The sequence below is a fragment of the Vicia villosa genome, linkage group LG2 (genome assembly GCF_029867415.1).
Source record: "Vicia villosa cultivar HV-30 ecotype Madison, WI linkage group LG2, Vvil1.0, whole genome shotgun sequence".
NCBI classification, from domain to species: domain Eukaryota; kingdom Viridiplantae; phylum Streptophyta; class Magnoliopsida; order Fabales; family Fabaceae; genus Vicia; species Vicia villosa.
Window position 1 is genome coordinate 170,489,743 of NC_081181.1, and position 11,428 is coordinate 170,501,170.

Consider the following 11,428-nt stretch of genomic DNA (forward strand, 5'->3'; position numbering starts at 1 on the left):
ATCTTAATTGTAATTATCTATTAGTCAACTAATTTAACAGTAGTTAAACAATTTAATTAAAGGGAGTAAGGCTCCTTTGAACAATTTGTTGTTGGTGGACCCCACACACTTTGGAAACAAGACAAGATACACACAGCACCACCAACAACATCACACTTTTTAAGAATTCTGTTAAAGGTTCTGTTTTCCACATCATTCACACACATGTCTTTCATTACATTTCAAATTTCAAATTTGAATGTGTACTGTAGCACTATGAAACGGCTACATAAAATGAATATACCCCCACTAATAAAATAATGCAACTAAATAAACTGGGTCATAATAATTGTCACAAAGTTTGGATCTTGTCAAGTTTTTTAACGTTGGAGTGAAAAAAAAAAAACAGCAACAACATGGGAGACTCAGCTTGTCTCATGCAACCGTTTTGTTATGCTTCTGGAATTTCCAATGAAGTCAATGAGGTAAAGTTCATTCATTAGTCACCTTTAAGTTTTAACTTCCACTTTTATTTTAATTTGTTTTCTTCTGATTTTTTCTTTGTATTTTCCTTGCTTAGTTATGCATGTAGTTTATGAAAAGAATATGAGTAAAGAGAAATGAAATTTCCTAATTTGGTGTTTATTTATGATTTGGTAACATTAAATTACTATAATCTCTTAAATGTGTAGAACCCTTTTAAGTGATTTTCATGAAGTTGAGATTTTGCTTATTAAATGCTTGTGAATCTTTGAAGTTTTTTTGGGGGTGCAAATAATAATAAGAATACTTTTTTTAAATATTATTTTTGCCTATTTTTTTGAAGTCTACTTTTGGAAACCCTTGTAACTGATTTTTCATGGACTTGATAACTTCAATAACTTATTTTTCTATGTTAATCTTTGATGCTTGATTGGGTTATGTTGAAAATAGATTATATTATGTAGTAATTGTATTTAGCTCATTTGAAGTAGGTTTAGATTTAAAGTAGTTTATGTTTATATAGACGAATTAGCGTTTTCTTTTACAACTTTAAATTACATCAGAAATATTTTCCACAAGTTACATATTATGTTTTATGAAACTTGTGAATTTGACAGAACAACACAAATCATGCACTTGGACAATCAATCTCATTTGGGAGGTTCATGACAGAGACACTAGCATGGGAAAAATGGTCTAGTTTCACTCAAAACCGCTACGTAGAAGAAGCGGAAATGTATTCGAAACCGGGTTCAGTTGCCCAGAAGAAAGCTTTCTTTGAAGCTCATTACAAGAAACTTGCAGCTCAAAAAGCAGCTGCTGCATTGCTTGCGCAAGAAGCAAACAATGCTGCTGCGCAAAATAATGTTACAGAAAAACAAGAAAATGATGAAAAGATCGATGGAAGTCCAAAGTATGAAATTGTTGTTAACGAAGAACAAGACACAAAGGTTTTGAGTTATGATGTTAAGGAAGAACAAGACACAAAGGTTTCTGAAAGTAACAAGTTAGAAGAATCTGAAGCACAAATGGAAAAAGAAGCTGTTTTAAGGGATTCAATGATGGTTGAATTGCGAAAAAAGATTGAAAATGTTGATACACTTAAAGAGCCAAGTGAAAAGCTTGGTGCAACAACTCCAATCATGACACCAACATTGAAGGTTTTTATCTTAAATGCATTTTTGCAGTTTTTCTCTCCTGGGTTGCTTTATTTTCGGTTTGGGTACCTTCATTTTTAAATTCACGATTCTAGTTTCCAAGATACCAAAATGTCTGACATTGTCCCGATCCTGATCAATGCATTTGGTGTTGATTGTTGATGATGTGACAAGTAACATATGTGGATTTGATCTGGACTAGTCCAAGCACAAATTCCATGCATTCATGCCGTTAGTACATTTGTGGCCGCAGATTGATAGCAGACAGTCAGAAAACAAGTATTTGTTTACTCTTAAATATCGGGCTTGAAATCTAGATTGTTTAATCTTGATCCAACGGCTACCAATATGGCGAAAATATGAATGCATGGAATTTGTGTCCGCAGAGAATGCAAACCCTACAGAAGCTAAATTGATGACATAATTATCTTGCTCGTCCCTTTCTTAGGGAACCAAAATTGTAAATGAGATAAATTAGAGAGATCAAAACTGTATTTACTAACAAAGTGATTTTTATTGCAGCATGTCTCTAACTATGATCAAGAAGTTTTGGCATCAACTAGCAAAAAGAAACCACCAGTTTCTTCTTATAAGTTGTTAAAATCTAATCATGGAACCTCAAAGTTCACAACTACTACACCGGTTAAATCCAGTATTCCTGTTACTCCTATTTCATCCAAAATAGATAACTTTGCTACTCCAACAATGAGCAACAAGCCTTCTACATTAAGCAATGCAGATAAAAAGAGATCAACTCCAAAGAAAGTTAATTTTACACCAATTAGAGAATTTAATCGATTGACTGCATCGGTTATGAGGAGATTCGAAAGTACAAAAGTTGGTTCTTCTTCTTCCAAGGTTTCGAAGGATAGCTCGACTCCTCTGAGAACTCCAACCACGGTATTCATTCCGCTTCTTTGCTTTTTTTTCTTCAATTTCTTACTATTAGTTCTTATGTTACATACGAGTCCTATCTATTTAATAGTCAGGACCGTCTATGAGATTGTGTAAGATGAATTACAACATAGGGCCTCATAATAGGGCTGTCATGGTTAAATCATGACTAAAAAGGACCCTCAATTGTGTTGTCATAGTTGAATCATAGCTAACCGACACCTTCAAAAACTTTAGACGGCCCTGTTAATAGTCCTTCAACTTCAATTTCGTGTGATCTTTGAAGTTGCAATTGTTGTCAACAATGCTAAAGTAGGTCATTTTTACCAATTGCAGGCTTCTAAGGAGATGCAAAAGCATTCTTCGTTGACTCCATTAACAGAAAATAGAAGGTATCAGATTTCAACAGTTATTAATTATAATTTATAATGCAGAATTGTTTTCTCTAGCTGTTTTCATCATGATATTGTGCTTATAAATTTTGTAAAATCATAGGAACAAAACACCCATTGATTCATCGGCATCGCGCAACCATACATCCGGTCCGAAATGGCGCCTGCTCTCTGGAGAGTAAGTCATTTTTCACTCTGATCACACGAGTCATGGAATTTTCAGAATATTTGTTAAAATCCATAATAGAAACTCTTGGTATCTGATTAATTAGTTGCTTGGAATTGCGTTTGTTGCACTCAAACTACGATTTCAAAGCTCTAAACGCGGTTTTGTGATGCTTAGAAATATATCTAGTTGAAACATAGTTTCGATAGAAACCGTTCTACCTAAAAGGCTAAAACATTTCAATGTTTGAGTGGACGAAATCCAAACACTAATCACTTTACGTCAAACTCACTCTGAAAGACATCAATGTTTATTGCACTCAAACTACGATTCCAAAGCTCTAAACGCGATTTTGTGATGTTTGAAAACATTTATGTTTGAAACATAGTTTTGATAGAAACGGTTCTACCTAAAACAATTCAATGTTTGAGTGGATGAAATCCAAACACGAATCACTTTACGTCAAACTCACTCTGAAAGACACCGATTCTACATATGCATACACAAGCATTATCAACCAACACATTATGATCTCACTAAAATATTCAATGTTCTATCTGCGTGCAGAAAAAAAATGAGATCACCAATTATATCATCTCCTTTCAGCTTAAGGACAGAAGAAAGGGCTGCATCAAGAAAGAAGGTATAACTAAAGTCCTCAAGTTTCTCTTCTATCAATTGATTTTGAGGTTTGCTTCATATTATGTCAACTAATCTTTTTCAATTATAGAAACTTGAAGAAAAGTTCAATGCAAATGAAGTACAAAAAGTGCAGCTGCATACAAAACTCAAGGTTGGTTTCTCACAATTAATGAAGTTAAATATATATTTTAAGTCATTTTAAAATGCACTTTTTTCAAGTTTAGTTTCTACAAAAACTTAAATCGATATTTAGTCTCTAATTTGGTGATTTCAGAGACTAACATAGATTAAAATTTCACTGAAAATCACCAACTTAAAAACTAAAATTGGATGAAATTTTTATAGAAACTAACATGACAAGAGAGTATATTATTGTGACAAAAATAATGACCAATCCTCTTATTTGCAGGCGAAAGCGGGGACTGAGATTAGAAAACTACGCCAAAGCTTTTGCTTCCAAGCCAGACCATTACCTGATTTTTATAAGGAAAGGAAAGCATCAAATATTGAGACAAGAAAGGTAAATATCATGAAGTCAATAATCGATATAGCGCCGATAATTCAAATTGAAGCTCTATCTGGTGTCTGACACATGTCATTATCGGATATTGACACGTTACTGACAAATTCAATTACATCAAATTATTACTGATGTCGACGTGTTAGTGTCTTGTTCGGTGTCTATAAATGTAATAGTAAAAATTTGGTAAAAGTCCGTCTTTTGTTTGTCTCGCAGGTTCCACTAACACATTCCGAACTACCTAATATGGGAAGATATCTCACTCCAAGTATGGCAGAGTGCAAAACTTCTCCAACTCCAAACAAACCTTCTCTGAAAAACAATGGCACCAAGAATTTCATGGGAAAGAGTGGTCATCATCATACCTTGACTCATCATCATCCTCTGACTTCAAACTCCATGAAGATTACAACTCATGAGAATACATCACCAAATGTTCAATATTGGAACAAAAATGGTAGAATTTACAAATAAGGACCATGTTGAGAGCAGAAAGAATCTTGTAAATGTAGCTTCACAGAAATGAAGCTGTACCACATTAACTAGGCACCAAAGTTGCTATAGCAACACATTGGCAGCCTCCTAACCCTTTTGTCTATTTTTCTTTTCATCATTTCAGGGTACCTTTCACTTTGCACCCTCTCAATATATTCAAATAGCCTAATATTGTAATTTAAAATGTCAAAAATATAATTTCTGTCATTTGAACCAAAGCCATCTTTGAGAGTGTCACAGTTGAACCATAGGTAACCAGCACAGGACCTCTAAAAACTTAAGAGTAATTTAAACATATCTTGAGTGATATGATAGGAGAGAAAAAGTTGAAGTTCAAATTAAAAAATATATACATTATCCAAATGAAAATAATACACATGATTTTTCACTTAACCTTGAAGTTTTTCAGCTAATAAAATGCTGCCTTGTATTACAGTATGAGATTACAATAAATTACAAAAAGAAAAAAAAAAGACAAGACTTGTGTGTCTTTTATAAATTAAAAGCTTTCTAATGATACAATCAGATTTACCTACAAAAACTAGAAGCTCAAACTCTATCTTCTAGCATCTTTTGTCCATCTCTTTAAGATATACTTGGATGGAACTATCCTTATGTTCCTATAATCAAGAACCTTTAATGCATGGCAGCACAAGACTCCCACACACTCAAACTTCATACAGCTGCAACAGATTGTCGCATCAGACGAATCGAAACTAACCGTATACTCTCGGACTTGTTCGTATATACTAACTTTATAATTATACAATGATCCATTCTCACTACAAAGCTTTAGCACTAGGTTTAAGCATGCTTCATATTCTTTCTGGAATAACTCGAATACCTTTGGTGTGTATGGTTCTCTTGCACGCTTTAATGTAACGATATCGCCCATTAGAGCTGGCATTTGCCGGCTCGTGTCATAATTAGCTTCTAATTCTTTGTAGTGCCAATCAGCCACAAGCTTCCCAAGATGCTTGAGAAATGGAAGAACTCCAGAGTCGTTATTCTTGAGGTGTTTTTTCAGGTTTCCGATAAGATTTTCTCGCACAAGCAAGCTTACTATGTCGGCACAAAAAATATGCCGTCCGTAAGCAATGGCCCATTGGTTTCTGCTTTCGTATATTTGACGCAACCATTCGTTTTCTGACAGATTATACTTGTCCATGAAAGCATTCCATGCAATAACAAAATCCTCTTCCTCATGATTAAAAAAGCAGCTGCTCAAATCATTTACGAAAGAATCGGATTTAACAGACACATGATTAAGTTGCTTGAGCGCGTCTTGATAGACATGCCACACACAAACTCGCTGATTTGTTTGAGGAAACACGGAATTAATAGCTTCAGCTATTATTGGATCTTGATCTCTTAAGATTGTCTTCGGCTTGGTTCCAGACATAGCCTCAATGAAAACATGAAACAGCCACTTAAAAGATTCGACAGATTCGTCGTATAGAAGTGCAGCCCCAAAGATAATCATTTGCCTGTGATTATTTATACCAAGAAATGGAGCAAACGGGCGCGAGTCATTATAAAATTTATAACTCGTATCAAAACAAACAACATCACCAAAGTCACTGTAATCAACTATCATCTTTGCATCAGCCCAAAATATATTTGTTATTCGATTCTCAGCATCAAGCTGGAAAGCATAAAAGAAAGGAGGATTCTTTGATTGCTTGTTTTGAAAGTAGTGCCTAATCTTTTCGATTTCTTCCTCTTTTATTTCTCGTTTGCATTTGAAAGGTAGTTGATATTCACTATCCACAGGATCGTAATCCCGATCATGAAAACCTTCAACCGGCTTGGGCAGCACGTTGCATCCATTGACAATACTGTCTTCAACTCGAGTTGCAGCTAGTCTCTTCTGTGATCTTAACGTATGAACTCTACACGCAGCAACAAGCTCGTGATTGTGTTTTTCTTCAAAATGAGTTATATGATACTTGCCATCCGGCTGACGAGAAATAATCATCTGTGCTAAACATCCAATCCTTGTATCCTTCCGAGGTCTCTTTCCATTCATGACTCGCTTCTCTTTCTGCCGGAAACCTTCTCTGAAGCAAGTAAATCTTCTCGATGCCACAGCACCATCAACTTTACTCCTATTTACATAATCTTTTCTCACACTGAAACCTACTTGTGCAGCATATGAATTATAAAATTCATAAGCATGCTCCTCTGAATAAAATCCCATTCCCAGTTTCGGTACTCCATCCAACCTGGACTCGGTTACGTTCACTTCAACAGCGTGAGAAAAACTCAGTTTTTTCTGTGATGGCAGCATATAAGCAATACCGGGTGTTACAAACTCGTGATTGTGTTCTGCTTCGAAACTCGTGACACGAAACTTGCCATTTGTTTGACGAGAAATAGTCATGTGTGCCAAGCAACCGGTCCTTGTTTCTTGTTGAGATTTCTTTGGATTTATATAATCTTTGTTAGGACGAAAACCCTGTCTATGGCAGGTGAATCTTCTGGACACCACAGAACCATCTATCCGACTCTTGTTGATGAAATCCTTTCTTACGCTGAAACCTTTCAGAATAGCGTACTTGTTATAACATTTGTAAGCATGGTCTTCTGATTCAAACTCCATGTCGATATTTGGTGCCACGTATGTTTCCTCCTCGTTCGTTACATCAGTATTGGTCACGGATATAGAGGTTGAGTCGGGGTTCTGACACTGCTGTCCTCTACCAACGTCAATACGAAAATGGTCTTCATTGGAAATATTTGAGGTCTGACATTCATCATTAATTTCCATCTGAGTAGGGCCAACAGGAGAAGCATTTGCGCTTAGACAATCATTTTCTTTACCGACAACCACGTTACTGTCTGCAACAGATGAATCCTCGGGGCTCAGACTCTCCTGCCCCATATCAACCACTATCCGAAGTGGTGCTATAAGACATTTAGTTTCTGCATCATTTTCCTTAAGGTGCCTTTTGTATCAGGTTCAACATCCTTTGAAACTTGTGTCCTAAATATACAAAAAGGCAAACAAATCAGGGGAAAATACAATAGTGACAGAAGACAACGGAAATAAATACGACAAGGGATAATTATATTAAAAAGAAGCACACACAATATCTCTGTTGCAGAATATGATGGAAAGAAATAACTTAAAACAGTATTTAATAGGGCAATGTATAAGAAACTAAAAGCGGTACAAAATTCTGGGAAAATGGAGTAATCATTGCATTTGAACAATATACATCACTCTAAAATTTGTTCTTCAACCCTTCATGAGCATCTATCTTTCTACATGTTTATTTTAATTGAGAAGAATTATATACTTGTTACAATTGAGAAACTCCCACAAGTTAAAAGCTAAAACAGATTGTGTATCTTTGATATGAACAAATGCGTAAAAGTTTTAAATAATCCCGTAGCGATTGTGGCCGAGGCATTTAGGTTTTGTATAACATGGCGACAGTTATGGTCATGACATCAAGATTTTTTATGGTTACCCAACCTCAATGCGACAACAATTGTGGTTACAACATCAAATATTTTAATGACTTTGCAACCTCAACGCGACAACGATTGGGAACACAGCAGTATCTATCAAGGTTATTGATATCTCTACAACCGTGATTGTAGTTACATCAGCTGTACTTGACCATGATTCTGTCGCATTAATAAGAATCTCAGAACACACTTTTTAACCAAAAAAAACTACAGATTGAAAAGTGCAGTTCCCATAAACAGCTCATGAAAATCATAAAAAATATGAACAAGGTATTAGGGTTAGGATTTCCTAATAACATATAATTAATCAAAAGAATTACACATAATTTCATTATTGTGAAAAATTAACGAGAATATTACATAACAGAGTTCAGAGGGAAATTAAAAATGATAAATTTAACGAATGAATTAATTAAGTAAATAGATTGATTGATTTTCAGAAAATGGAAAGGGAAGAGAGTGAGAAGAGAACCTGGAATGTGAGGGGGAATTGGAAGAACCGTAAAATTTGTGATATTCGGAACTGTTGTTTTGGTTGCAGAGACATGAATAGTGAACCGGACGGAGAGACAACAAAGAGTGCTGTTCTAATAGTACGCACCGAACAGGTAACAACCCTTAAAATTTTTTATTTTTTTTTGGACTATAGAGATGTTTATAGTTAGATTATCAATAAACCAAAATCTACTATTTGTGTTAGTTCTATTACATTTACACCCGGAAGGAAATTTTGAATTGTTAATTTATTAGGTTTTAATATTGGATTAACTTTTTTATGGTGGATCATTTTGAAATTCTAGAGGACAAGCACTTTTCTACGATTTATTTGACTTATTTTGATACATGTAAGCGGTTACACACTCGTGTTAACCGGTTACACCAACTTGAATTATAAAAAACTCTTAACACACCACTTTAATTTAAATTCTCCAAGTCTTTCATACATATGTTCATCTTCAACCTTTTGAACACTTCAATTGTGACTCCATTAGTTAGTAAATCAGCCACTTGGTCTTCATTTCTAAAATATCTCAATATCAAATTTCCTTCACTAACAAGTTCCTTCAAGTAGTGAAACCTCGTCTTAATATGCTTGTTTCTCCCACATGTAATTGAGTTCTTAACAATATTAATAACGAAAACGTTATCAACCATGAGCGTTACAACATCACCCTCATCGCCGCCTAGCTCCTTCAATAGATTCATCAACAACATGGTCTGCGGGTCTGACATATATACAACGAAGCGACAATATACTCGGCTTCACAAGATGAGAGGGCTACTACAAGTTTCTTCTTCAAACACCATGAGATTGGTGTTCCATCGAACATAAAGATGTATCTAACTATAGACTTTCAATCATCGCAGCAATTGGAATCGGTAAAACCGAGTAAATTGCATTTTCTGCTTGTGTCCACCGCAGGTATAGAAATCCGTATCTAATAGATCATTTGACGTATCTTAGAATCCTCTTGAATGCTGCCAAGTGAGACACTTTCGGTCTCTCCAATAATCGACTCACAATACTGACACTAAACGCCAAATTTGGCCGTGTATTGCACAAGTAACACAAGGATCAATTCAGCCTCCTATAATGAGTTGGATTTACCTCTTGCTCATCCTTATTCTTAGACAATTTTAACATTGGTTCAGCTGGAGTAATGGAAGCATTACAATGTTTCATTTCAAACTTCTTCAATATCTCAAGAGCATACCTTCTTTGGTGCATGAGTAGTCCCTTTTGAATTTGTAAAACTCAATACCAAGGAAGTATGTCATGAGAACAAGGTTGGTCGTCTCAAATTCTTTCAAAAGCTCACTAGCTTAGAAATGCACTTTTTGTCGCTGCCTATGATCAACAGATTGTGTATGTATAGACAAAGGATGATCACCCCTCACTTGTATCCATTTTCATATACACACCATGCTCGGATACACACTTCTTGAAGCCAATATCCTTTAAGAAACTATTTATCCTCTTGTTCCAATCTCTTGGAACTTGTTTCAAATCGTGCAACGCTTTCTTCAACTTGTAGAACATTAACTTTTGGTTCTTCATAACAAAATAAGGGGGCTACTCTACATAAATCTCCTCTTCAAGTGGTCCGTTCAAAAACATAGATTTCACATTCATTTGATAGATGGACCAATTATTTTTATTCGCAATACCAACAACTAGCCTTATGGTTTCAATTCTCGCAACCGCTGCAAATACCTCTTCAAAGTCTATGCATTCTCTTTGCAAAAATCCTTTTGCAACTAATCGAGCCTTATGCTTGATTATTTCACCATTAGAATTTGCCTTCACCTTATAGACCAATCTTACACCAATCGACTTCTTTCCTTCTGGTAGATAAGGTAACTCTCAAGTATTGTTTTCCTCAATTGATTTCAGCTCCTCCTTTATAGCACAAAACCATTTTGGATAACTCAAGGTCTTTTTCGTCTTAACAAATTCGGATTCGGTCATAAGTGAAAAATGGACGAAATCACCATCACCATTGACTTCGTTGTCTTTGAACTTCTCACAATCTTGGAGTTTTGGAGGCAAACCTCTTTTCCTTGTTGGTCTTCTCACATTTTCTATAATTTGAACTTTGACGAGGGGCTTTTTAGCACTATCAAATTCTATTGGAACACAATTTTCATTGTTGTAACCGGTTACAGCTTTTACGTAACCGATTATAGACTGTTGCAGCTCTTTAATTTCGTCGAAAACGAGGTCTCGGCTGACACAACCCTTCTATTTGTTGCATCATACAACTTGTAATCTCTGGTAGAGTGATACCAAAGATGTATCATCAATTCTCCCTTATCGCCTATCTTTTTTCTAAGCTACCCCAGAACATGTCGATACGCTATAGAACCGAAAAATCTTAAATGGTTCAGATTCGATTTAAATCTGGACCATGTTTTTTCCGATGTTATCTTCTCAAGCTTCTTTGTTGGACACCATTCAACGAACCTGGCTGGCTAATATCTTTCACATTGTGTATCACAGGATCCTTATGGATACACTCTTCAAACTTGAATGACTAGCCTTTTCCACATTAATTACTTCCACCCTTTTATCATTAACTTCCATCATTAACTTAGATGAATATTTTTATTGCTGCCACTTGTTGCTTACTCTTATTCCTATTGTTCTCATCTCCTTCTGTAACATTCACTTTGTTGCAAATATCCAATCCATTTCCTTACATCTTGCAATGAGTGCAAAACA

The 11,428-nt window shown here is 35.3% G+C and overlaps 2 protein-coding genes across 2 annotated transcripts; one reads left to right on the forward strand and one right to left on the reverse strand.

Annotated features, from left to right (window-relative positions):
- Window positions 1-257: 257 nt before the first annotated feature.
- On the forward strand, window positions 258-4,935 carry LOC131652942 (protein WVD2-like 7). The gene is made up of 9 exons (XM_058922941.1): window positions 258-464; window positions 1,080-1,622; window positions 2,142-2,519; window positions 2,850-2,905; window positions 3,009-3,083; window positions 3,639-3,714; window positions 3,802-3,864; window positions 4,123-4,233; window positions 4,450-4,935. Exons 1-9 carry the CDS (start codon window positions 396-398, stop codon window positions 4,705-4,707), a joined length of 1,629 nt encoding a protein of 542 aa, XP_058778924.1. The 5' UTR covers window positions 258-395; the 3' UTR covers window positions 4,708-4,935.
- A 112-nt stretch (window positions 4,936-5,047) lies between these two features.
- Window positions 5,048-8,821, reverse strand: LOC131652941 (protein FAR1-RELATED SEQUENCE 5-like). The gene is made up of 2 exons (XM_058922940.1): window positions 8,678-8,821; window positions 5,048-7,714 (listed from the first exon to the last, which is right to left on the reverse strand). Exon 2 carries the CDS (start codon window positions 7,610-7,612, stop codon window positions 5,285-5,287), a length of 2,328 nt encoding a protein of 775 aa, XP_058778923.1. The 5' UTR covers window positions 7,613-7,714; window positions 8,678-8,821; the 3' UTR covers window positions 5,048-5,284.
- Window positions 8,822-11,428: the final 2,607 nt, after the last annotated feature.

Bases quoted from the DNA above. Each gene is read 5' to 3' on its own strand.
- LOC131652942 (XM_058922941.1), top strand. From the start codon at position 396: ATGGGAGACTCAGCTTGTCTCATGCAACCGTTTTGTTATGCTTCTGGA. The intron at 465-1,079 runs GTAAAGTTCATT...TGAATTTGACAG, and splicing joins TTTCCAATGAAGTCAATGAG to AACAACACAAATCATGCACT. The intron at 4,234-4,449 runs GTAAATATCATG...TTTGTCTCGCAG, and splicing joins CAAATATTGAGACAAGAAAG to GTTCCACTAACACATTCCGA.
- LOC131652941 (XM_058922940.1), bottom strand. From the start codon at position 7,612: ATGGGGCAGGAGAGTCTGAGCCCCGAGGATTCATCTGTTGCAGACAGT.